This window comes from Vanacampus margaritifer, chromosome 12 (assembly GCF_051991255.1).
Source record: "Vanacampus margaritifer isolate UIUO_Vmar chromosome 12, RoL_Vmar_1.0, whole genome shotgun sequence".
Taxonomy (NCBI): Eukaryota; Metazoa; Chordata; class Actinopteri; order Syngnathiformes; family Syngnathidae; genus Vanacampus; species Vanacampus margaritifer.
In genome coordinates, this window is record NC_135443.1 from 10,762,006 (window position 1) to 10,789,130 (window position 27,125).

Genomic DNA, 27,125 nt, shown 5'->3' on the forward strand with positions numbered 1-27,125 from the left:
CACCGATGCGTAACAATGCCTACGCATTTTATATGAAAGATATGTCAGATTTTCTTTCATTGTCCAGTTATGTTACATTTGTCTTTTTATTTATTTTGATGTAAAAGCCTGAAGGAAATAAATCATGACCACAAATATTTTGCAGTAAAGTGTCAAGTCTGCCGATAGAGCTGAAAACAGAAAAGAAAAGGGGAAAAAAATATACAATATAAAATTGTAGCATCCTGGCCAAAGCTGTGAGTGGTGTCATAAAAATATTTCAGAAGATGACGTAGCTAATTGATTCTGCTTCCTTCACCGCTTTTGAAATAAATGTATTTTATCGAAAATATTGGATCCTTTCGTTTTAACCAGAACAGGGTTTTGATAAATTTTAAGTATATATATCAAATATATTTATGATTATTTGTTGCCTGTCATTTATTCACTCTTAGATAACTTGAGTTATCGTATTTGATTAGGATGTTGATTGTGGACTGGTAAATTACAGTAAATATATCCATACTGTATTTTCATGTTATGATAACTTTGTCAACGGGTGCACCTGACCCTAAAAATGTTGGTACAAGTGCCTGCACTTCTGGTTGTGCTTGTGAGTTAATAACTTCTCTCCAAGGTGACACATCCACCTTTGCAAAGATAATTTGCTGCGATTCAGTGTAAGTCAGTTATTATTATTACACTTAAATTAAAAACTTGAATATACATCAATACAATATTATTGTTACAGAATATAAATAAATAAATAAATGTGAAAATGATTTTTTTTTTTTAAACCATGTCCTTCTCGGTGACAAAAGATGCAAGCCGACCTCTAGCAGAACATTTTGACTTGAGAAAAGAAAGCTGAAATTAAAAAACTTGAGTAGGAACGGATGGCTTTTTTGGGTACAAGGAAGGTGGGGGGGGTCACGATGACCTTTTATCTATCAGAGGGACTGCATAGCCTGACTGAGGTTTTTCATGTGAAGGAAAACGCTGTGAATTTTAGTAAAGACCTGTGATTGAAAACATTGAGTAGGAAGGAGCAACTGCTTTGGGGTGTCTGAAAGGGGGAAAGGAAGGTCATGATGTCATCAGAGCTGATGAATGAGGGTCTGCAAGGCCTTATTGTGGTCTTGTATGTTAGGCTAAATGACACAAACTGCATTAAAACCATCCATCATTACAAGTTTTAAAATTCCGTGACTCATGGAATAGAGTTGTAATTAAGGAAGGACGTCTGTAGAAAGGGGCAGCTGCATCTTTGGCTACAGGGAGAGAGGTCACGACTGGGGGACTGCACGGCCTCCCTGAGGTTTTGTATGTTAGGCTAAGTGTTGCAAACTGCTTTAAAATTTAACTTTTAAAAACTTTTAAAACATTGATGGGAAAGACCTTTTATTTTACAAAATAATATTTAAGTGAATAATATCAAATAAATTAACCAGAGATATTAGTACAGAATTTCTTTCTTGTCAAGAAGAATAGAAGACGTGTTCAGCACCACGGCCAGCTCTATGTATTGCCCCCCCACCAACCCAGATTTAATTGAAGCTAAAGAATAAAAAAACATACACACACACAAAAACATATCAAACACAAACAACATGCAGGGAAATAGTACAACATTCGTGAATAAAAAAAAAAATTATGACAGCTTTGAAAAACAAAGCCTTGTCAAAATATGATTCACAAGTACGTTCTTGTGGGGTATTGTGCCAACGCATAAATTGATGTATTAGGTAAATGTCGTGTTTTTAAAGCTTACCCACAGCCACGTGAAATAAAATAATGCATTCGCGTCAAAGGTTAAAAAAAAAACGTCCATTCACGTTTTTTTTCTTTATTCGTATTCTTCTTTAAACATGTGTTTTGATTGGCTCGCTGTAATGTGTGTAGCCAATCAGCGATCGCCTACCACTGAAGAAGGAATAAATGCAAGATGGCCCCTCATATAAAAACAGTCTACTGGGTCGCCCTCGCAGCGCCACAAAATAACTCTTTATACTTAATTAGGTTGAAATATTTATCTGCGAAGAGTTCTGAAGGGTGACGTAAGCTATAGATTGATATGCGTATGGTACTTGGTAATATTTGGTGCCAGAAGATACCGGGGATGCAAGCGAGACAACTTTGAAGCCATGAATTGCTTGTGAACTCGGCGTCTTGGTTAGACACACTTGGGGCGGCCAGTAGCGCAGACGGACGGGCCTCGACTCGCTACTGCTAGCTGCTAACTAGCTAATGACTCCCCCTGCTATTATTCGCCACTTTGGATAGTTTTTGCTGCAATCTTGTTGAGTTCCTAGTTTCGATTTGAATGTGGGACGGGAAGACCGAAAGGACTCCTGAACATGGCTGTTACAAGGTAAGACCGGCCTACGTTATGCTAACTCATGATAGTTTTCATGTGTCGGACTTCACTTAAACAATTGGCTAGCTAGCATATTTAGTGTGGCGTTCGATTTACCAAAGAAACGGCGTTGCGACAGCTATGCTATCCTAACCGCCGCTTTGCAAATACAGTGAAACGCCAGGGCAAAACTTGAGTCACTCGGCGTTGCACACATTCGCGATCATGTTAACGCTGGTTCCATATTACTTCATCTCATGGTGCAGCGTTGTCTACATACACCACTGCTTGATGTGTTGTGCTGAAGTTGCTCGATAGATGCAGGACAACAACAACATGATGACTGGTTGGATCAGCTAACCCCCTAAACCTGAACAGCACTATTAAACTCCAACTGTAGATGTAGAGGAGTAATTTTGATCAGCATCAATATACTTTTGAATTTTATCAGCATAATTTGTCAATTTTTCCCTGGCTGTACACACGTAGAATGTTTTAAATGTTCTTTGTGCTAAGTCGTCTTGGTGTGACAGTGGATCTACCACTATGTTGTAGTTGAACTTGAAGTATTAGTTTTACCTGGGGGGCAAAACCTGCACACCTCTAATCCACTACGCTGTATTTATAGACTGCTTAAGTAAAGCACTGTAACCCCCCCTGATCATTGGACATGTCTGCTGTCCCATGCATTCCTAAGTAACAATAAAATGTGAATTAATTGATTGGTGATCACAAAGTCTATTCTTGAATTACTTCTACTTCCAGGTTTACATCCCAGGTTCCTGTAATTGTAGATTAATTAATACTGGTTTATGCCGCCACTGCTGTGTTGCTTGTTCTGTTTGTGTTGTTAGTAATGACCTTATATGCATTTATTTCTAGACTTGATCGTTTGTTCATCCTCCTTGACACTGGAACAACACCAGTAACTAGGAAAGCAGCAGCCCAGCAGCTAGGAGAAGTGGTGAAACTCCACCCGCATGAGCTCAATAACCTATTATCTAAGGTATGCTTGATTGCCTTGCATCAACTTAAAAAAAAAAAAGATAAGATAATAATTATGCTAACTTGAGCCAGCTATTCAACTAGCTTGTTTGTCAGTGTGTTTTCAGTTGTAATTGTTCTGCTCATCTGACATCATCAATGCAATAAATTGGCTTTGTCTATTCAAAGGTCTTGACCTTTCTCAGGAGTCCCAACTGGGACACTCGTATAGCTGCAGGCCAAGCTGTAGAAGCTATTGTGAAAAATATTCCAGAGTGGAACCCTGCACCGAAGCCTAAAGAAGGTGATTGCCAAGGCTGGCCATATAAGCACTGCATGCTTGTGTTATGGACAATATAACAACAATCTGGATGTATTTCAAATCCATCTGTAAAACTTTTCATTTTTTGTGAATACTCTTTGCTTTTGGAGAGCATCATATATATATATTTTTTTTATTCGCTTTATGGTAGCCATGACATCTAACAAAAATATTTGGTCACCACTGATAGAAAATGAAGAGTAGCCATGCTTGCAAAGTTGCGATTTGTTTCAAGAATAATAGTCCATGCTCACAGATTGCCCTTTGTTTGAGTTTTTATTTATTTATAGAAAAAGAAGGTTAATGTGGTTATACCAAAGGTTTGTATCAATTCACTATAACAAAAGTTATATTTCTTTTCTTACAGAGTCATTACCAGAGGATCCAGCTTGTGACAGGCTGAGTTTCTACCATTTTGACATTTCCCGCCTACTCAAGCATGGTGCATCTCTTCTGGGATCTGCTGGGGCGGAGTTTGAATTGCAGGATGACAAAATGTGTAAGTCAGGCCACCTTTACACAAGAACGATGACATGAAGACGCCATGTTGTTGTTTTTGTTTTTGAAGTGTTTTGCCCATTTACACAGAACTGAAAAAAGCCTGAAAACAGTTGTCGTTTGCATCCCATTTGTAACCACGTACGCACAAACTGCTTTTCCTGGTGGTTTAAGTCATAAGCATTTTTCTGATTGACTACTTTGAGAACACACTTAAGTAGAGAAGTGTTATCAAGCTTATTTTCTTGAGGGCCACACAACAGCCCTTTGTTCTACTTTTCATGATAGAATGTGACTTGAACATGACATAACCAGGACACACATTTTTGTGTTTGTTTAACAAGCCGTTTGTTCCTGGTAACCCAGTCATGTTACTTAATTGGTTAATAGGTTCCCAACCATCAAGGCTGGAATGGCAGATTCAGTGCCATTTAATTATTACTTCTCTCCGCTTTGCCCTTAGAGACCGGCCCATTTAGAGGAAGCAGTTCATTAATATGTTATTGGCAGTACTATGTGGTAGCCAGGGGTGGTCAGGAGTCAGTCCGGGCTGGGGTGGCTAAATCAAAATGGCAGGGCTGACTTTTTTTTTGTTTTTGTGCTAGTCCACCACTGCCAACTGTCCTATATTTTCAGGTGAGATGGACCCCAAGGAACGTCTGGCCTGCCAAAGAAAACTTCTTCAGAAGAAGTTGGGACTTGACATAGGTGCTGCGATTGGCATGGACACGGAGGAGCTGTTTAATGACGAGGACCTCGATTATACCTGTCCAAGGCCTCACGGAAGCAAGATCACTGCAGGATCCAGCTCCCGTAATCATGTTGTAAGTCTTCATTTCAGTATCACCGCTTTTCGTCATCCAAACGGAGCATGTGTAGGCTTCTGCTGCATTAGCTGTTCTTGTCTGTTCTATTTGGTTGGTCGGTGAGGAGTCAGGCAAATGATACTCAGAGCTCAGTATTGTGTCCTTAGATGTTGCTTTGCAAGGTAAAGAAGGAATCGCTAAAATATAATGTAGTTTAGATGGCTTCATGGTTACAAAGTTCCAGTCCAAACAGTCACTGTTGGATAATTTGAATGACTGTTAGCCTGTAATTAGCATGTCAAGTTTCAATACTGTCTTACAGCACTCCTATAACTTTGAAAATCCTTGTTGTTAGTATTTTTTATATAGGATTTAAAAAAAAAGCAGTTTCAGTAGATCAGACACTTGTAACTGTATCGGTGCACCATTCATTTTGGTGCTCTTTAAAACTATGTGTATTAACTCGTGAAATAATGTAATCTTTTCAGCCTATTCAAGCTGCAGAATTCATAGACTCCGAATTCCGGCCGGGCATGAGCAATCGCCAGAAGAATAAGGCAAAGAGGCTGGCAAAGCTAGTTGCAAAACAAAAATCCAGAGACTTGGATCCGAATGAAAAAAGGTGAGACAAAGCTAGATGGGGAAACTGCACAGCGCATAGTTTTGCATTTATTTTTTGTATAAATTTGTTTAAATCTAATCTTGTACCCTGTATGATGACCACACAAGCAAATTGTAGACCAGACTTCCCCAATCCTGGTGCTTGAGGGCCAGAGTCCTTCAGAGGTTGCAGGTTTGAGATGTTTCCGTCCTCCAATGCACCTGATTCTACAGATCGTTATCAGGTTTCTGCAACGCTTGCTGATGATATGAATCAAGTGTGTTGGATTACGGAAACATCTAAAACCTCCTCCGGCCATCGAGGACCAGGATTGGGGAAGCCTGTTGTAGACGGTCGTTGGTGTCACTCCACTTGACGTATCAAAAAAGTTTAAATAAATGTATGATACATTTTTAATAAGTATTTATTCTACGCTATCTATTGCGGTTAAGTTTTGTCTTTCTTTGTGGCAGCGCCAAACAGTGATAATGATCGCGGAACCAGTTCAGTCATGCTGTATAGAACTGTCAGCTGCTCATGTGGCAGGCTGCTGAAAGTACAAGTTTTTTTTGGGGGGGGTGTATACAAACAAACAAATTAGGAAGAAATGCATTGTTTTCAGCAGTATTTTTAATATTTTGTCATAAAGGGCATACAAATGTTAACTTATGAAGTATTGTAAGGTGGGTTATATACAGTTGATTATCTATATTTTTGATACCATGATGACCTTTTACTTTCTTCCCCCCCCCCAGTAATGACAGTTTTGAAGGCGAGCCTGAAGAGAAACGAAGGAAAACCACCAACATAGTTATTGACCAGCCAGCAACGGAGCATAAGGTCCTACTAAACAAAGTTCCAGATAATGTCAGTCTCTCAGATGAGGTAAGGAAACAGGGAATTTATTGATAGATGTACCATTATCTAGTGAAAATCGTGTGAATTGTACTAATTATTACTAATCTCTTTCAAATATTTTTAGACGCAAGAGTGGCCTTTGGAAAGCTTCAGTGAAGAGCTCTGCAATGACCTCTTTAATCCTTCATGGGAGGTAAAAAATAATATGTAATTTAAGTCCTTAATGCACTATAGAGCAGCGTTTCACTAGTTAAAGGGGAGGGTCTTAAATAGTGTAAGGGATCGTACATACATACCAAAATAGTTGAGTGAGGTCATTGACTGAGGGCCTGCCGGGTGCGCCAGTGGCCCGAGTATTGTACAATTTTAGCTTTAAAAATAATGCTACTCTCAAAAGGCAACTCTTGCAGTTCTTTGTGCCTAGTAGCTGCAACAAAATAGTTTTGAGTTCCAGCGTATCCAGCAAGCGTTAATTTGGATATCAACGCAGGAGGAGCACGCTCAAATTGTTCCCTTGCATTCAATAGTGAAACCGAAATTAATCCACATTGGAGTTTTGAATGAAACCAGTGCATCTGCAAAATATCGTCCTACGCTTGTGCTGTTTTACCGTGACGGGAGCTGTACTTTGAAGCTGTAACATTCACAAATGTGAGTGGGTGAATGCACAACAGGCATCAATGCAGAACTCATTCTTCTAGTCATATCCCGTGCTGTTTGTCTCCTCTCAAACCTTGTTCTGTCCAACTGCATTTGCCAATGAATATCTATCACTATAAATAACTACCGTGGGAGTATAGCAAACTCCCGGCATAAAATAGTACACAGATCCTCCACTCTGACCAAAAAGCCATGGAGGATAAAGGGGGAGGCATGTTGTAATTTATACACCATTCACCTGATTTGGATGCAAATACTTTCAGATTAAAGCCGAACGTCAGCATTTAAAGCACATCTTGTTTCATTTCAAGTCCGTTGTGGTGTTTAGAGCCAAAAAAATGAGTTGTCGTCTCAATCCTGTTGTTTACAGATCCGTCATGGTGCAGGCACTGGTCTTCGAGAAATCCTCAAGTCCCAAGGTGCAGGAGGTGGCAAGCTTGCAGGAAGCACTGCAGAGCAGGTTTATGAAAATTATGCATGTGAGTTGATAATGTCTAGCAGGGGATTTCAGCACTAACTGTGGAACTATTTTGTTGGCAAAGATGCTGCGGCAGCATGAGGAGTGGATACAAGACCTCGTCATCCGTTTGTTGTGTGTCTTCGCTCTGGACCGCTTTGGGGATTTTGTATCTGATGAGGTTGGTCTGCATCACGCATGGTCTGGTTTATCAAAAACATAGTCACAATTTTTTTATTTTTTTTTTATTGGGTCAACACCTTTTTCATACATTACAAAAAAGATGTTCCATTCTTAATGACAATTCCTATTTAACCACAAATTAAAATACCAATGTATAAGCAACATTAAACCCGCAACCACATAAAAAAGATGCAATTTCTCTTTTTTTCTTTCTTTCATTAAAACAAAAAAGACAAAGAATCTGACCAACAGCAACACATCGTCACAATTCTTAGCAACGTTAAGAATGTTTAACATTGTTGCTTAGTTGGGAAAAAGTACCCAGACTTTTCTAAACTAAAGTCACAACATAACACTCATGTTTGACAGATTTGTTGTAGGCATTCTACTTGAACCTTGTCAACCTCTGAAACAGGTAGTGGCACCTGTCCGGGAGACATGTGCTCAGACGCTTGGTGTGGCTCTTCGCCACATGAATGAGACTGGTGTGTCCATGACAGTCGATGTCCTGCTGAAGCTGCTCAAAGAAGACCAGTGGGAGGTCCGTCATGGAGGCCTGCTCGGAATCAAATATGCTCTTGCAGTCCGACAGGTACCACCTGTTCAGTTTGGCTGTAGTAGACTGAGAAATGCGTGATTAGATCGCCTTATGTTCATGAATATGCTTGGTGAAGATGAACAGAATGCATTTTCCCCACATCATGGTTGCATTAGTATTTAATTTGAATAAATACAGTATTCTCTTGTGACGGATCTGCTCGAACCATTTGTCTTTTTTTGTCTTGCGTTTTAGGACTTGATCTCCGTTTTACTCCCACGGCTGCTCCCCGCCATCACTGTGGGACTTCAAGACCTTGATGATGATGTCAGGGCTGTGGCTGCTGCAGCACTCATCCCTGTGGTGGAAGGATTGGTACAGCTACTGCCCAGTAAGGTTAGTTTTAGTCAGGCGCAGTACTGTTACTTTGGAAAAACATGTAAAGTGCTTTAAACTAAGCTTTAAGTTATTGTTTTCCTACATTCTTATCATCAGCAAGGTTTAAAATTTAATAATGGAATTTTATGTTCACTACAGGTACCGTTCATCATAAACACATTGTGGGATGCTCTTTTGGATCTGGACGACCTCACTGCTTCCACCAACAGTATCATGACGTTGTTATCGTCTTTGCTCACCTACCCGCAGGTTCGACAGTGCAGGTTGGTCTAATTGAGGTTCACAGAGTAAAAGCTGATGGTAACAATTAGTTTAGTGGTTCTCAACCTTGTTTGAGGCCACCAGTTTCCTATGCACATTCGCCGAACCCTTCTATTTTTTTTTTGAACTTTAAGACATGGGCATAGGGTTTACTGATGAACAAAATGAACAGAATCTGGCTCTCAGAAAGCGTTGTTCTTGTATTCTCCATGAAGCGTAAGTGAGTATTTGTTTAGTTTTGTTAAGTAGCTAAGTGTTTAACTTTGCATCGCAAATCATGCAGTTGGGACGCCGACTCAATCACTCAGCTCAACTTTATATTTATGGAGCACTTTATAAGAACCACTGCTGTTTCCTTAAGATTGAAACCAGGGTCAGCAGATTGAATGAAAACAAGAGGCCCCAGAATTGAACCCTGTGGAGCACCATACGCTCCTTTATACATTATACATAAGAATTTGTATTACAGGTATTTGTCCGACCGTTTTTTTTGCTCGACATATTTAGTTTGAAGGCATTATAATAAAAATAGGCGACTGCTGAGCTCACCAAATTTCTTGCAGCACTGTTAGGCCAAGCAGTGTAGCGTGGTTACCTGCAGCCAGTAATTAATTACTTAAATCGGCTGTGTGACTTCACCTCTGTCGAACCCCTGAGACTGACTAACCAAACCCCTTGGGGTTTGACCGAAACCAGGTTAAGAACCACTGAATTAGTTCTTCATATAAAATGGTGGTGATCACTGTGAGACACACATTTTGGTACATTACAAGACACCTCATCACAAGGTTCCATTGTTTTCTTTTGAATTTGAAACACTCACTGTTAGATAATGTGTTTTAAACCCTTGTTTTTTAAAATGTGTTATGCAAATTAACTCTGAATACGTATTGGAATTGTGTTGATAAACCTTCTCGGTCTCTCTAGTATGCAGCAGTCATTAACAGTGCTGGTCCCCCGGGTTTGGCCCTTCTTGAGACACACAATCTCATCAGTTAGACGAGCAGCACTGGAAACACTTTTCACACTGCTGTCAAAATCTGACCAGGTAAAGTTTGGATAAGGATAATTGGGAATGAAATGTCTAGTGAGGTGTAATAAATTTTTCAAAGATTAAGTGTTTTTTTGTTTTTTTTATTCATTACTAAAATTGTGTTTGTATGGATGCTTGCTAATAATATTATCCAGAGCTGATATGCTTTGTCTTCATCAGAAATGTGCATTGTGGATCAACCCCATCCTACAAGATATGCTTCGCCACATTTTCCAGTCCTGTATACTAGAAAGCAATGAGGAAATTCTGGAACTGATCCAAAAGGTTTGTTGCATTGTGCCTGAGTACACATGACAATTTTATGTTTTTTTTTAATTTTAATAACTATTTTAGTTACCCGCCCCTAACTATGTTTAATGTTGTACTTGCTTCCAGGTGTGGACCGAGTTGCTCTCTCAGGCCCCGCAACAGTTTGTGGTAGCAGCAAGCTGTCCATGGATGGGTGCCTGGCTTTGTCTTATGATGCAGGCCTCGCACCTTCCCATAGACCTCAACATGTTGCTCGAAGTCAAGGCCCGCTCCAAGGTTGTTCTTTCTTTGTATTTACCTGATCAGCAATTAATATGTAGCGCTCCTTAGACATTTCGTTGAGTACATTTGTGTTTATGTAACAGGATAAAGCTGGTTCAAAGGCACGCCAAGGGACCAACGCTGTAAAAGAAACGGTCCAGGAGTATATAGCAGGGGCAGAGACGGTGACCGATGACCCAGTATCAAGAGACTATGTGGTGATGCGTGCTCGCCTCATGGCTGCCAAGTAAGTCGGCATGATTTTACTGCTTGCATGCTTTTTTTCCTCCTGACCAGTGTGCCCATTTTTCATGAATTTCAGCATGTGTATTTTTTGGGGGTGTAAATCTCTCCAATTAAGACCATTCGATACGTGGAGTGTGATCCAATACAAGGACGGTTCGATTTTAAAATGGAACGGTTCGGTTCGATTTCAGTAGGATTTCAATTCGGTGTAGCAGTGCAACGATTATTTGATTACGCGTGACCCCCCCCACCCACGCACAAACACGGTCTTACGTGACTTAGAGCCAAGGAAATGCAGTTTCAACAACTCGCTTGTGAATAATATTTTTATCCAGGACATTTACAATTCTCATGGCATTGAATCGATCGCAACTGGACTGTTTTGGTTGTTTAATAAAGCATCTGTATCAGCAACATAAAACTGATTTATAACGTCTTGACCTGACCATCAGCCGCTTTAAGCTAATTTTAGACATATTCATTAGTCCGTGTGCCGACGCACTCGCATCGTTAAACTCGAAACCGGATTTTCGGTTCAAATCGTTTTTTTGTTGCACCCCTAGTATTTTCATTTTCTTATTTTGAAGAGTGTCTCTGATGTCTTTCCTCCAGATTGCTGGGGGCTCTGTGTAGGTGTATTTGTGAGCCTCACCTCAATGCTGCATCTCAGGAGATCCGTCCAGCTGAGTCCCTGGGCCAGTTGTTGCTCTTTCACCTGAATTCAAAGTCTGCTCTGCAGCGAATAGCTGTAGCTCTTGTACTATGCGAGTGGGCTGGTCTGCAAAAGGTGAAACACTGACTTTAGTTTTCTCTTTTTGTGCATGAGGCCACTAGTCATATATTTTAAAATCAAATATTGATTCAGTCTTTCGATCTTTCCCTATCAGGATTGCCAGATGGTGTCAAGCACGGTGCAGCCTCGTCTTCTCGCCATCCTGTCAGAGCAGTTGTATTACGATGAGATTGCCATCCCGTTCACACGCATGCAGAATGAGTGCAAGCAGCTCATCGCCTTGCTATCTGAGGCTAACATAGACGTCCAAGACCGCCTCAACTGTAGTGTTTTCACTATTGATCAAGCCAATGAGCTGGTATGATCACCAACACACATTGCAATACATGATCACACGTGTATTTTTTGCACATGAAAATGTATTTTTATTTGATAGATATGATGCATGATGATTGGACTGTATATTTTGTAATACATGACTCATGTCCCCGTCTGCCTTGTCAGTGGGTGGATGGCAGGCATCTGAAGGAGGCAATTGTATCTTGTAATTGGTCTTTGGCTTATAAATCTTGCATATTGTTGTTCGAGCCTCACTCCCAAGGCAGTTCTTGGTTTTTGTTTTTTTACAGCACTGACATTAAAATATAAACTTTTTTTTTTATATATAAAAATATTTTTGTTTTTCTGCTTGATTGGCTTGCACACACAAATGGACTCAAACTAGTCATTTGTCTGCCATTCGGCTCTAAAAAACATAATTGGTTGAGACCATCATTAATAAAAAACCCCCTGTATGTAACACTTTTGTCTGACCACAAAAAAAATACAACACAAAATGGCAGTAATCGTATTAAAAGTCCCTGCATTTTGTCACAACTCCATCCTTCTGCTTATTCCCTAGTTAACCACCATCTTCACAGAATCAACAGCCGGTTTGAATATGAAGGCAAAACCGTGGCAGGCATTGGACTGTAAACGGCAGCAGGCTCAAGCCACGGTCATGGAAACCAGCAATGAATGGCAGCAGCTTCATCTCAGAGTGCACATGTTCACCGCCTGTGCAGTGATCAACCTGCAAGTGCTTCCTGACAAGCTCAACCCGCTGGTCCGGCCTCTGATGGAGGCCATCAAGCGGGAGGAGAACACGCTTATTCAGGGCTACGCCGCGTCTTTCATTGCCAAGCTACTGGAGCAGTGTTGTGGACGCACACCATGTCCCAACCCAAAGATACTCAAAAACCTCTGCGCATCCGTCTGTGCAGACTCCTCAGTTACACCTTCATCCGCTTGTCCTGTACCACCCACACAGGAAAATTCTAAAGGTAAAAACGTTGATGTGATGTTAAATGTGGTCTCACTGCATGAAGTTGTTGTGTGGTTATCCTGATTACTACTAACTTGATTTATTTTCCATGTTTGACATCAGGCAGTGGTTTGGACAAAGACTGCCTGCATCACATGGTTAACAAAACTCGAGGCATCATGACTCTGTACCGTCACCAACGGGCAGCATTTGCAATCACCAGTAAAAGGGGCCCGGTTCCAAAATCGGCCAAGACTCCCGCCTCTGACCTTCCTCCAGGCAGCACCATTGGCGTTGACAACGAGGATGTATGGCGGGATGAGTTGATAAAATATTAAGATGCCAGACTGGTTTTACCCATGCTATATTTTTCTTCTTTTAGAGGAAGCCATGTCTTATTCAAAGGAGAGGGGCGGAGTTCTCCCTAACAACCATTGCAAGGCACTTCGGTGTTGACCTGACCAAGTCGCTGCCGTACCTTTGGGAAAACACAGTGGGGCCTTTAAGGATCGCAGTTAATGAAAATCATGTTATCGGTATGTTGAATTATAACATTGATGAGCTTCATGCTTTTGTAAGTGTCACTGTTGTGTGTAATGCATAAAAAATGCTAAGGCCCGGCCGATACAGATTTTTGACAAAAAAAATGCAAATTAGTGATTAATTGTAAAACATATATGATGCAGAAAGTAATTTCTTTCTTCAATGACGGTCAATTATACACAGATTTTCACTATTGCAGGCCTGCCCGGTCCCCGTTTGTCGTAATTAGTGGAGGTTATCTTTAAATTTAAAAAAACAAAAAAAACACCCTTTTCAGTTCCCATAATGCATTGTGTGACACATATTTCATTACTGTATATGTATTTAAGGATACAAGGTTATGGTATACACTATGAAAGGGCAGCGCCTATACCAGGCCTTATTTCAAGGTATCTGTATTCGCAATGGCAGCCTCTTGTGGCCGTTTTACGATCAGGAATTTGAAATAAGAAGAATAGAAAATTGCCATTAATATCATGCAATTTTAAGGAAAAATGCTGTATTTGGGATACATACGTCATTCTTTAAAATCTGTCATTATTTTTGGGGGGGAAATTTGATTCATCAAAATACTAGTTGGTATTGGTGACTACAGTACTAGTATTTGTTCTGGTATCAGTCTGAAAAAAAGTGATCAAACATCTCTAGTATAGATTTATATGTAATAAATAGTATTAATGAGTATTAACATATGTTCAACTTAAGTCATGTATGACTCAAGGGGGACATACTGTGTGATATGTAGGGATGTAACCAAATCCAAACATCACAATGCGATATAACTATATGAAAGTCACGATACGATAATTATCACGATATTGTGGGGAGGTTGGCAAAAAAAAAAAAGCTCATACAAAAAAACACAATGTTGGGCTTTTGTACATTACAACAATGAAAATCTATAAATAAAAGATAAAATATAATATATATATTGAGGCACTTGCTAATGCAAGCCCACATTGATTTCCTACACATATTGACACTGTTCACAAGCATATTACGTTCCCCTTCATCTGACCATTAGCGTGGATTTTAAACGTAGAAGGGCCAAAACATGCCTTGTGAAAATGAAACCGCATTAAAAAAAAATAGCCAGAGGGTGCTAGAACTGCACAAATGGAAATCAACCCGACTTTTTTTTTTAACAGATTACTGCTTTTAATATCGTGCCATGATGACCACGATATATTGTGACAGTTTTAATATCCATATCACGATTTTGCCATTATCGTTACATCCCTAATTTTATGTGGTTTAAGGGACTTTTTTGTGTGTTCCAGATAGGCATATTCAGTTGGAAAGAGGCGACGCTGCAGCTCAGGAACTGGTGAACTCGCTACAAGTGCTTGAAGTCATGACTGGAGCAATGTCCCATGAGCTCAAACCTCTGGTATGATTTAACCACCATGGCCGTTCTATTGTGTTTCAATGACATCATCGCAAATTCTGTTCTAATAAATGTGTTGATGTGATTCCTTGGGCCACCCACTTCTAGGCTCACAAATATTTAGTTGCAGAGGGATTACTCAAAAGTCATTTCTCTAAATGTTCACGTTTTGTTTTCTGCTCAATTTTAGCTGCTGGAACACCTTCCTCACCTGTTTACCTGCCTACAGCATCCTTACACAGCGGTACGTCACATGGCAGCGCGATGTGTGGGCGTCCTTAGTAAAATATCCATGCTGGAGACCATGGATGTATTTCTTGAGTGTGTCCTACCCTGGTTAGCTGCTATTCATGACTGCACCAAACAGGAGGGGGCCATCGAGGCTTTGGCTTGTATCCTTCACACATGACTGGCTTTGACTTCCATTCAAGAAATGGTGCATTTGAAGGAAGGCGTTGAGATTGTCCTTGACTGACGTACTTTCAGGTGTGATGGAGCAGTTGGATGTGGATATTGTGCCCTACATTGTACTGCTGGTCGTACCCGTGTTGGGGCGTATGAGCGATCCGAGTGACAGCATTCGTTTCATGGCTACGCAGTGCTTTGCTACGCTCATTCGTCTATTGCCGCTTGAGGTAGGAACACACAAATAAGAACCCTACATGCGGTGTTTCTCACACTGATGTATTTTAAGGGACTGTTGAGCACTTTCTCTCCCCCCCCATTCTGAGGTGGTCTACTTGTTTCCCAGGCAGGTATACCGGACCCTCCTGCCATGTCTGCCGACCTGATCCAACAAAAGGCCAGAGAGCGACACTTCTTGGAACAACTGCTTGATGGCAGAAAGCTCGAGAATTACAACATCCCTGTGCCCATTAAAGCAGAGCTCAGGAAGTACCAGCAGGTATGAATCTTTTTCAGGGTCTGCTGATGTTCTTCTTTTTTTTTTTTTTTTACTCACTTCCCTTACAATCTCACTGTTCAGACAGACATATTTGCCTTTAAATGATTTGTGAGGGCACGTCATGTGATTTCATTATTCCGATCCCTTCATACTATGTCAAGTAAAAAAAGAAAGTGGCCGGACCAATATGTCCAATATGAATTATTAGTGTTAATTTTATCAGCCATTTTCAAATTTAATCTTTGTTTTAGTCCAGTTTTAATCACACTTTTTAGTTTTTCATAGTCAACCTCATTCAGTTTTTAGTCACCTTTTAGCCGACTATAACTCGAGCATTTTAGTCTTTATCTTAGTCCAAGAAAACATGATTTTGTCTAGTTTTTGTCAAAAACTGTCAACATTGTAGTCTAGTTTTAGTCAGGACAATCATTTTACCCTTTTACGTTTTTTGGTCAGCAGATATTTCCATCTAATCTCAAACTGCTTCACATAAAAATTCTCTCATCTTTTTGATGAATCACACATAATTACGATATATCAAGTGGCTATTATGACTCCATGCTACGAGCTAGTAAGTTAGCCAGCAGTGCTTAGCAGTCGGTTTAATGTTATTGTTGGAACGTTATAGCGCTTGGATTAATGTTGCGTTATAGACAACCACCACCAAACCTTCTCTTAATTAATCACGTCTTTGTGGTGAACTGCAAGGTGTTTTTTCAGGTTTGTGCCCGTAGATCATGTCTTCTCTTTCTTCCAGGCCAAGCAAAGGCATGGCTTTTTTATTTATTTAATCTTTCAACGTGAATCCACCTCATGTCTGTTCCATGTGATTTTGCACGTTGCACTTGCAAGCTGCTGATTTGAAAGGGCACCCCCTTTTTGTCACTCAGTGTTAGTGACAGATTAGCAGGGACAGGATTTTACAAAATCCCCCAAATTTTTAATCTTGTCTTTTGTTCTTGAACTAAAATGTCCATAGATTTTAGTCCACTTTTTATTGAGTGAGCTACATTTTCGTCTCGTCTTTATTAGTTGACGAACATGTATACTGATTTTAGTGGGTTTTATTCTAGTCTAGTTTTTGTCCGGTAGAAAAAATGTGTGATGACGATTTTTTTTTTATTTAGTTTTCAGAAACGAAATTAACACTAATTCACATCTATAACAGAATGTATGGTGTTCCACAGGGTATGATTGTTGGGCATCTGCTTTTTTCATATTATCTACTGCTCCTGTGTTCCATCTCAAGAAAACAGTGCTGGTGGTTTTAAATTGCTTTATATATAGAGAGAGAGTTGAGTGATGGGAGTCAGTGTTCTAACTGGATGATTTGCAATAATTGTATCTTTTAGGATGGTGTGAACTGGTTGTCCTTCCTCAACAAGTACAAGCTACACGGCATCCTATGCGATGACATGGGCCTCGGCAAGACTCTGCAGTCCATCTGCATTCTAGCAGGAGATCACTACCTCAGGTACTGCACACAGTCCAAATGTCAACGCATCACTTGGTGGAAATGCAAGCTGAATTTGAAATGAGCTGGAGTCAGCCTTCTGATTGGTTGATGCCTTTTCAGGGCTCAGGAATATGCCAAGACAAAGGCGGCAGACTGCAGCCCACTGCCCTCTCTCGTGGTATGCCCGCCCACACTGACTGGTCACTGGGTGGATGAGGTGGGAAAGTTTTGCGCCAAAGAGTACCTCAATCCGCTGCACTACACTGGTCCACCTACAGAGAGAATGCGGTGAGCTTGTATGATTGTGTGGAATGTCTTATTCCTAGAAACCTGCAACACAAAATTTGAATGAGCATTTGTTTTGCTTTCAGGTTACAACACCAGGTGAAGAAACACAATCTTGTAGTCGCATCCTATGATGTTGTGCGAAATGATATTGACTTTTTTAAGTGAGTACCCTCCAGATTCCTCGTTTTTATTATTTCAAAGAGCATCTTAACATCATAACATGGGTTTTGATTTCCACTTTTGCAGAAATGTAAAATTCAATTACTGTATTCTTGATGAAGGTCATATCATCAAAAACGGCAAAACCAAACTTTCCAAAGCCATAAAACAATTGGCTGCCAATTTCCGAGTCATCTTGTCAGGAACGCCCATTCAGGTGAGGTCCTTCTTGCCATGTTTTTATTTACTGATCAAGTACTTAAGACTTTCTGTCCTCATCTCATCCCCAGAATAACGTTCTGGAGCTCTGGTCCCTCTTCGACTTCCTCATGCCGGGCTTCCTGGGGACGGAGCGCCAGTTTGCCGCGCGTTACGGCAAACCGATCCTGGCCAGTCGTGACGCCAAAAGTTCCTCACGGGAACAAGAGGCCGGTATGGCGGCTCCCTTCTCCTTCCTCCAAATGCTTGTATGATGCCAATGTGATTCGAACGTTCTTTTTCTCTCTCCCTGCAGGCGTTCTGGCCATGGAGGCGCTTCATCGGCAAGTGTTACCCTTCCTTTTGAGAAGGATGAAAGAGGATGTACTGCAGGACCTTCCTCCCAAAATAATTCAGGACTACTATTGTAACTTGAGTCCTCTGCAGGTCTGTCACATTAGTTGTCACTTTTCTTTCTATCAAAGCATCAGATACACAGTGTGCACAGGCTTATACTTTTCATACAAACTTTCAGGTTCAGCTCTATGAAGACTTTGCCAAGTCTCGAGCCAAGGCGAGCATAGACGACAGCATCTCGGTTAGCTCTGCAGAGCAAGAGGAAAAGCCCAAACTGAAGGCCACGGGTCACGTCTTCCAGGTACATTTCCTCAACACCACTGGCAACTATGGCACTGATTCTCAACTGGGGGATCGGGTCCCAAAAGAGGATTGCGTACAGGTAGTAAAAAAAAAAAACTACAATTAGGGCTGCAAATCATGATTATTTTAATAATTATACTGTTGATTCTTTTGTCGAGCAATTGATCAATCGTATAAAAATTAAATAAAAAATACAGACAACAATTACGGTCATTATGATTCAGTTACTGTGTTGATCTTTAACATGTTTGGAAAACAATGATCAACATTTTTGCCTATTTTCTAAGTGTTTATTTTGATTCAACACAAAGCCAATCAGTCCGTTTAAATGGACAAGTATTAGATATTTACTGTTGAGAAGCTCAAATTCCTAGCATTTGGACAGTTTTGCGACGCTGCGAAAACGCCAGGCCTATAAAGCACTGGTGGAAGCCCTGTATGTATTTTCTGAAAGGCAAATTCTGTCCTAGTGCGACAACAGATGAGAACCACTTAATGATCTGTAGAACTTTGTTGCTGTTATTTGATAGGCCATATAAATGAACTTGACTTGCTCCAACTTTCAGGCCCTGCAGTACCTACGGAAACTGTGCAATCACCCAAGCTTGGTGTTGACCGCACAGCATCCAGAGTACAAACGCGTCACTGAGCAGCTAGCAGGCCAAAACTCCAACCTGCGGGACATTCAGCACGCTCCTAAACTTTCTGCACTAAAACAGGTCATTAACTTTTATTTGGTTTTTTTTATATATATATATATATATATATATATATATATATATATATATATATATATATATATATATATATATATATATATATATATATATTTTTTTTTTAATGTTTGGTGTTTCGGGTTCTGTTTAATCAATGAATTTCTGTGTCCAGTTGCTCCTCGACTGCGGACTCGGTGGTGGGGGTTCCGAAGGGAGCACTGAGGCAGTGGTGGCTCAGCATCGGGTGCTCATTTTCTGTCAGCTCAAGAGTATGCTGGATATTGTTGAGCATGACCTCCTGAAACCCAAAATGCCCTCAGTCACATACCTGAGGCTGGATGGTAGTGTGCAGGCCGGCCTGCGCCACGCCATCGTCTCACGGTGGGTCTTCAGTCCTGCTTCACACAGTTACTCTGCCATTCAACTGTCCTTCTAAATCTGGACTTCTCTGCTCCCAGGTTTAACAATGACCCGTCCATTGATGTGCTTTTACTGACCACACATGTTGGTGGTCTTGGTCTGAACCTGACTGGTGCTGACACGGTGGTGTTTGTGGAACATGACTGGAACCCAATGAGGGACCTGCAGGCCATGGACCGTGCGCATAGGATAGGCCAGGTACACACATGAGGCCATGCTGCCGTGGGATATAATCAGTGATGCCAGTAACAAGTTACTAAATAGTGTGTTACCCTAAAAAAAAAAAAAAAAATTACTACAAAAAATATATATATATATATTTTTTTAAAAGCATATTTTTGAGTAATCTTATTACAGTTACTCCACTATCGCCATTTGAGTAAACTCACTACAGTTACTGCACTCGAGTAATTTAACTGCAGTTAGTTCTCTTAACCGCTAAAAGTTAATTTGTGGAACATATTTGCTCCGACATTCAAGTAACAACTGAGCGAGAGCAAGAGAGAAACTTGTGATACCTTTCGCCATTAAAGAAAGTAATCAGCAAAGTAACTAATTTACTTTTTTAAAGCAAGTCATTGGTAAGGTAATTTACTTTTTAAAGCAAGTCATCAATAATTAAGTTACTCTTTAAAGCAAGTAATCAGTAAAGCAACTTTCCTTTTAAAGTAATTAATCAGTGATTTAGTTACTCTATAAAACAATTCATCAGTAAAGTAACCGTTACTTTTTAATACAAGTAATCAGCAATTTGCTCTTTAAAGCAAGTAATAAGTAAAGTAACATTTTTTTAACGTCAGGAATCAGTAAGGTAATGTAGTTATTTTTTAAAGCAAGTAATCAGTAGTTACACTTTAAAGTAATTCATCAGTATGGTAAAGTTACTTTAAAAAAATAAGTAATCAGTAATTTAGCTACTCTTTAAAGAAAGCAATCAATAAAGAAACAAATTTACTTTTTAAAACAAGGACTTATTAAGGTAATTAAGTAACTTTTTAAAGCTATAATTTAGTTACTCTTTAAAGCAAGCAACCAGTATCAGTATGGTAACTGTTACTTTTTAAAGCAAGTAATCTTTAATTTATTACCCTTTTAGAAAAAGTAATTATTATCGGTGGTGCCGAGGTCCTCATCTAAAACACGGCTGTTTTGTGTCGTGCAGAAACGGGTCGTGAACGTGTACAGGCTCATCACTCGAGGCACCCTAGAGGAGAAGATCATGGGCCTGCAGAAGTTCAAGATGAATATAGCAAACACCATCATCAGTCAGGAGAATGCCAGCCTGCAAAGCATGGGAACGGACCAGCTCCTCAACCTCTTCACACTTGACAAAGTATGCTCGAATGGTTTCTATTTATTAACCGGAAAGCAGAGAGCTTGAATGAACATGTTTGTATTTGTTTTCTTGTAGGGCGACAGAAGCGAGAGGGCTGAACAGTCCACATCGACCTCAGGAAAGACCTCCATGAAGTCGGTGCTGGACGGTCTGGGAGAGCTCTGGGACCAGCAACAATATGACAGCGAGTACAACCTGGACAGCTTCATGCACTCCCTGCAATAGCGCCGCATCACCTCACTTACTTTCCTGACATCACATCGACTGACCAAGCAGGACCTGGTCAGAATCGGACAAATACCTGAAAGAACCTCTTCAATCCAAGTGTCAATAATCGTGCTGAAAGTTGATTTGCAAACTGTTATTCTCAGATGTCTCCATAATTTACAAAGCTGCAAACGTAATAGGTTTGGACGTGTCATCTCAGCAGCATAGAAGCACTTCAGAATCCAGTCAACCACTCATGTTAAACTTCACCAATCCACACAAGTGACCAGTTTGATGTCGCACTTCACTTTGTCATCAGATGTCATCTGAGCGCCTCCTCCCATCCACCAGATGGCGCTATTTTTTTGTAGCTATTCAGAACTCTTAGAAGCAGCGAAAAGACTGAACGTCCAAATGAGTTTAAAATGAGCTGTGGAAAAGCTCGTCACACAGGAAATAAACTTTTTCAGAGGCCAAGCTGAAAATGTTTTCTGAAATGTCAAGTATTTTAAAAGAATGGACATGTACATATATCTGTAAAAGCTGCTTTTTGTTTATGATAGTGGAATTGGAATAAATTCTACAAACCATTTGAGCTACATCATGCAACGGTGTTTTGTACTACCTAAAAATAACAAGCAAACAAAAACTAAGCAGTCATCCTTGTAATCATCCTTGTATTTCTAACACACCTTTGAAAACTTTTAGTCGTGGTCAGCTTGTATACAGAACTTAATGAATTTCCGCCGTGTCTTAGGGTACATTTAATAACATTTGTCCATTAGCACAGAGAACATTGTAAACATACAAAGCAAATTTGAGGGGGGGGGGGGGGGGTGTTCGGTGGGGAAGTTAATTCAGGTCAATGCGAATTGAAAAAATACAATTTATTAAATAGATAACCAGTGTGGTTGGTGTTTAGAAATGGGGGGAGGGGGTCTTCTTCCAGATTAAGTTTGCATTGAAAATTAGAACATAAAACTCACTGAGTGTGTTTAAGTCAGACCAGTTCCATAATTCAGCTGTCAAAACCTGTGCAAATTCAAGGTGAAACTAACCCATGGTTCTGAACTATACTGGACCAATAACATTCTCCTCACCTTTATTGAGTCAAGACAACCATTTTACATCGACGTCACGCTCGAAGCATACACTAGTAAAAGTGTTTTCACTCCATAAGTAAATTTTACAAGAAGTGTTCAGAGTACATTTTACGAGTTTTTTTTTTCTTTTTCAATACAACCCCCCCACTAGAATTGAGGCACGAACCCACAGCCTTTAGATTGGGTGACAACCACGCTAGGAGCTGAGCCACGCTACTCCATTGTTTGATTGTTGCAGGTGTCAGGTGGAATCCTCATACCTTCAAGCCATTTTTTTTTGCTCCGTTTAGTCACACCAGAAATACATTAGCCTATAATGGCAAACAACAAGACTAATATGGCTCACATGATAAAGTGTCTGGCTACCAAGTTAGCTCCTCAACAGTTTAATAACCTTAAACCTGGGAAAATGTACCCCAAACTCGCCTTGTGAAATTTATAATTCAGTAAATAAAAACTTTACTAATTTTTTTTACCAAGTAAATATAACTTCTTCTTTTTTTTACAGTGTAGGTAAAGTTATATTAGTACACTTTTTCATTTAAAACTGACACAAGAGCGTCTTATTTATTGACATTTTGCCCTTTTTGCTGAATGTAAATGAAATATATTTTTGTCCAGCAGATGTCACCACATTTAATTGTGTCAAATGCCTCGAAGCACTGAACCATTTCCACACATTGCTTCACAAAGCTTCGGTTTCTCCATCACTAGCACTTACTACACCAAGTCAGCTGAAATTCTTGTGTTAAGCGGGCCATGTGCTACAAGACACAAGTAGTGTTTATGCTCAATTCAGTTTTTTTTATTGCCAATTTGTTTTACATTGCAGATCACTTTTTTTCCCATCGACCCCCAATCTTGTTATGCCTGTAGATCATTTTCACATTGACACACAAAGCTAAGCATTTTAAAGAGTCCAAATACAAGAGACATTTGAAAAGAAATTCCAGCTACAAAAATAAAAAAGTGAAAATCAAATCAAATTTGAAAGAATTTCCAACACAACATTCATTTATTCCAAGTAGAAATACAACATAAAATAATATGAATGACATTGACCATGAGTCTTCCGAAATAAATCTTAAGGGTTGAGGGGGGAAATCAATAAAGGGAAATACAAAACAAAACAAATGTAGAAATATCTATATATTTTTTTTCCTCTTGCAAAAATGATGAAAAATTAAAATATGAAAACGTTCTCAATACAAAGGCTACATACTACTGGAAGGTACTAGCAGGTAGTCGTAAATGCACGGTAGAAAATTATTTTTGTGGATCACAATGAAAATAATTCTGCAGTAAAGATTTATACCACTTTTTTTCTGCTTTTTATCTTTTTTTTCTCTTTCTTTTTTTTTTTTTTTTTTTTTTTACAAATAGTACAAACAGTATTGCACGTAACAACAAAGAGGTTCTTAGCTTTAGAAGGAAAAAAACGAAAGAAGAAATGGGACAAATTCAAGTGTTGCTTGAGCAAAAGGCCACCAGTCTTGATGCGCCTTTGGGGGCTTATGGAACATTCTTTTCTTACAACCTCCACTCACTCTTGTAATGACGCCAAACTAACATATGTTTATGTAATTCAAAACAAAAACAATTGGAGCTTTTTTTTTTCCTTAGAAAAATTAAAAAATAAATGTCTAAAAAACAACAAACAGAAAACCAATTACAACCGCGGACAACATAGTAAATAAGTGATTATAAAGATACAAAAAGTGGGAACAAAATAATTTTCTTGATATTTCCAACGGGACCACTAACAAACTAGTCTGTATTCCCACACAAACATCCCAACATTATATTAGTTATAAAATTATATCTCCTTCAACTGTCATGTTCCAAAAAATATGTTTTTAAAATAAAAGTAAATAACCAAATAAAAAAATCAGGCATCCGTTAAATAATTTCTCTTGAATTAAATTATTATATATAATTATTCATCTGAATAAACTTAGAAAATAGCAGTTTCTCTCCTATTATGTTTCAAAATTGAGGTATTGCAAAAGATCTTGTCAGTCAGAAAGCAAGCTTTATCGTCTTTTTTTTGTTGTCTTTTAACAAAACAACGGCAGACTCTCGAAAATTATACAAAGAGTAGTGCATTACAAACTACTATCCTGGAGAGAAGAAACACAAAAACACCCCAAATTCACTTTCATAGGGATACACATGATTAACCTCTAGGTTTCCTTTTTTTTTTTTTTAAGTCTTCTTTCCATCAGTAAAAAATATACTTTTTTTTTCTTTCAAAATGGACAACACAAAACAACAACAGTTTGTGACTAAAAGAGGAGATGGGTTTTGGGGCATGGCAGAATCAACCCCCAACAAAAAATAAAAAAGTGAACACGTGTGACCTTGCAAAAACCTTACAGGCTACGGATTGTCCACAAAACTGCTAAAAACCAGTGTCGTTTGCCATCACATCATAAGCTTTTCATACAAAACACAAGAGATTGTTAGCAGGTCGGTTACTTCAAGCTTTGCAGGACAAAATAAACGGAGGTTAAAAGGGTCCCCCCCCCCCTTAATTTGCACACCTTATATACTTCTACCAAAGTGTAGAGAACATGTGCCATTTGTCAACCTCTAGTAGCTTCATTTGTGTTCTTTCTCATCACTACATAAACAGCAGCGCCTCCTTGTGGGAGGGAGGCCATCAACTCCGCTTGCTAGGCTACTTGCTAATGGTCACAAGTTCTTTGGTTGACTTCTGGGACGTTTACAAATGATCCAACACTTATTTTCCTTTTTGTCTAAAGTTGTCCTCTTTAGATCAGTTTGTGTGCGTTGGAAAGAACAGCTGTTATGTGTGTATCTATACAAGACAAAAAGGCTGAATTGTTGGTACTCTTCCAACAGTTGAGAATTAATACAAACGTATTAAAGATTTACAGTCCTGGACAAAAATGATGGTACCCTTAGCTCAATATTTGACAATTGGAGTTCGCTTTTTTTTTTTAATTGAACCTGTCAAAAGGCATATGGTGCACTCTAAATGAGCAAAAAGCTCTAGCTAGCTCATATCAATAGCCATTTGAGCTAGCTCGCCTTAGCTAGTCGTTGCGCTAGTGCGCCCAATTGTCTTATCGTGACAAAAAATATTTTTCAACTTTCAGATGGATGTGAAGAATATTGAATAAATACTCAAACAGCTTTCCATAGGCTCAGGTTTGAAGGGTAACTTCTTTGTCACAATTTTTTTCAACAAAATACTGAATTAAGGGTACCATCATTTTTGTTGCCAGGCCAGTTTTATTCTGTTGGACCATTTCTGTAAAATTAGTTCTTACATTTTTTTTTCCTTTAATGCAAAAGTACCAACAATTTAGCTTGTGTAATGTGGGTGTATATAGTATATATATTTGAATATATATACTGTATAATATGTATGTGTATTTTATACAGTATATCATTATGTCGAACATGAACGACAGCTAAAGCGAATCACAGTTCTAGGCAAAATCTGACCTAAGTATATATGGTAGAAAAATTGCACAATTAGAACAACAATCACTGCAAAAAAGTACTCCACCTATCAGAGACAGTTTGTCATGGTTATTTTACACCTACAGTAATTGGATTTGTGACACCTAAGGATGCATCAAGCCACCCGATGAATCTGTCGCGTGTTGTGCAAACATGGCCTAGTATTAAAAAGACGATTGCATGCAGCCACCTGAAAGAAACATGCACTTCAATGGCGGCCATCTTTGTGTGGAGAGCGCCCCCGTGGTATCCGAATCAATACCATCAATTTAGCAGCAAAGCCATTGCGGCATTACATTTAGAGAACTCTAGAAAACAAAAATAATGTTCTAAAAAAATATAAAGACGTAGAAATCAACAGTGAACTCATCTGGTTGCGTGTATGAGGTAATAATATTTAGCATTATAGAGCGATTGATTATAAGATGTGTTATTTTTATCATTTCATGGCGCTACAGGGCCCTTACGTTGTTGCGTTTCTTATTCCACCCAGTTTCTGAGTGCACCTGCTTAACTGCCTTTGGTGACGCTTTTTCTTTAGGGGCCTATATATGCTGTACAGGTATACATATATGTGTATGCGCATATATATATATATATATATATATATATATATATATATATATATATATATATATATATATATATATATCCACACTATTTGAAAATAAGTGCATGCACTTTTTTTTTTTTAAACAATAAATTAAAATAATCCATATATGTATAGATAGGTACAAAACTAAAAATATATATATATTTTTTTTTTAAATATTCATATGGTCCCACCACATTGTGTATATGGAGGGTTGGGTGGGTTTGAGGGGAGGGAGGGGTCAGCAGGACTTTGCCACCTAGTCAAAGAAGAGTAACCTGAAAGTAGTCAAGTGTCTGAAGTTACGTCCTATTTTTTTTTTCTGAAAAAAAAAAAAATGAAGTTACGTCCTATATGTGTGTGTGTTTGAGTAAGGTGGTCTGCCAAAAGTGCAAATTCTAAGCTTTCACTGCTCACAATGCTTTATCAGAGGGTTGGGCCATCATGATTTCTTTTAGATTGGAGGGGCTATTTTTTTTGTTGTTGTATGTATGAGGATGGGATGGTCAGCACTCAGCTCCAGCGGAAGGACACATGTCGAGGGCGGTCGCCCCCCTCCTTCACGAGTGGCTTGTGGAACTCTCGGCCTGCCCGCGAGTGAATGCTGGCCCAGCAGTACTCGCAGTAGTACTGCAGGCATGTGACGTTGGCACAGAAGAAGGGGGCGAACTTCCCCCCGCAGCGCGCCCCCTGGCACTCGTCGCACATCTGATCGTCAAGGACATATGGCTTCACCTCCACCTGAGAGGACGGACAGGAGACATAATCCTCCATCAAAACAGTATTTCATTCATACAACTCACATTTGATGATTTAGATTTTTTTTTTAATGTTTTTTTTAAAATGTTTTTTTTTAATGTTTTTTTAAATGTTTTTTTTAAATGTTTTTTTTTAATGTTTTTTTAAATGTTTTTTT

The 27,125-nt window shown here is 39.3% G+C and overlaps 2 protein-coding genes across 3 annotated transcripts in view; one reads left to right on the forward strand and one right to left on the reverse strand.

The window, feature by feature from the left end:
* Window positions 1–1,925: 1,925 nt before the first annotated feature.
* On the forward strand, window positions 1,926–21,621 carry btaf1 (BTAF1 RNA polymerase II, B-TFIID transcription factor-associated). The gene is made up of 38 exons (XM_077582690.1): window positions 1,926–2,350; window positions 3,218–3,341; window positions 3,509–3,623; window positions 4,009–4,140; window positions 4,776–4,963; window positions 5,434–5,567; window positions 6,302–6,431; window positions 6,529–6,597; window positions 7,435–7,524; window positions 7,607–7,702; window positions 8,120–8,296; window positions 8,498–8,638; window positions 8,780–8,904; window positions 9,830–9,950; window positions 10,116–10,220; window positions 10,332–10,481; window positions 10,571–10,713; window positions 11,325–11,499; window positions 11,600–11,803; window positions 12,347–12,767; window positions 12,872–13,056; window positions 13,131–13,284; window positions 14,572–14,681; window positions 14,869–15,070; window positions 15,165–15,313; window positions 15,430–15,582; window positions 16,935–17,056; window positions 17,159–17,326; window positions 17,410–17,487; window positions 17,573–17,702; window positions 17,776–17,917; window positions 18,000–18,130; window positions 18,219–18,341; window positions 18,910–19,062; window positions 19,232–19,440; window positions 19,518–19,677; window positions 20,642–20,812; window positions 20,891–21,621. Exons 1-38 carry the CDS (start codon window positions 2,337–2,339, stop codon window positions 21,038–21,040), a joined length of 5,544 nt encoding a protein of 1,847 aa, XP_077438816.1. The 5' UTR covers window positions 1,926–2,336; the 3' UTR covers window positions 21,041–21,621.
* A 4,645-nt stretch (window positions 21,622–26,266) lies between these two features.
* cpeb3 (cytoplasmic polyadenylation element binding protein 3) overlaps window positions 26,267–27,125 on the reverse strand; it is a 32,066-nt gene continuing 31,207 nt past the window's right edge. For both annotated transcript variants that reach the window (XM_077582156.1, XM_077582155.1), the window contains one exon: window positions 26,267–26,950. In XM_077582156.1, the coding sequence (XP_077438282.1) occupies window positions 26,723–26,950 (228 nt within the window). In that variant the 3' untranslated portion in view covers window positions 26,267–26,722. The remainder of the gene's footprint in view (window positions 26,951–27,125) is intronic.

What these genes read in the sequence shown, in the direction of transcription:
- btaf1 (XM_077582690.1), top strand. An exon ending in TGCACCGAAGCCTAAAGAAG is followed by an intron (nt 3,624 to 4,008) that starts GTGATTGCCAAG and finishes CTTTTCTTACAG; the next exon opens with AGTCATTACCAGAGGATCCA. An exon ending in CGCCACGCCATCGTCTCACG is followed by an intron (nt 19,441 to 19,517) that starts GTGGGTCTTCAG and finishes CTCTGCTCCCAG; the next exon opens with GTTTAACAATGACCCGTCCA.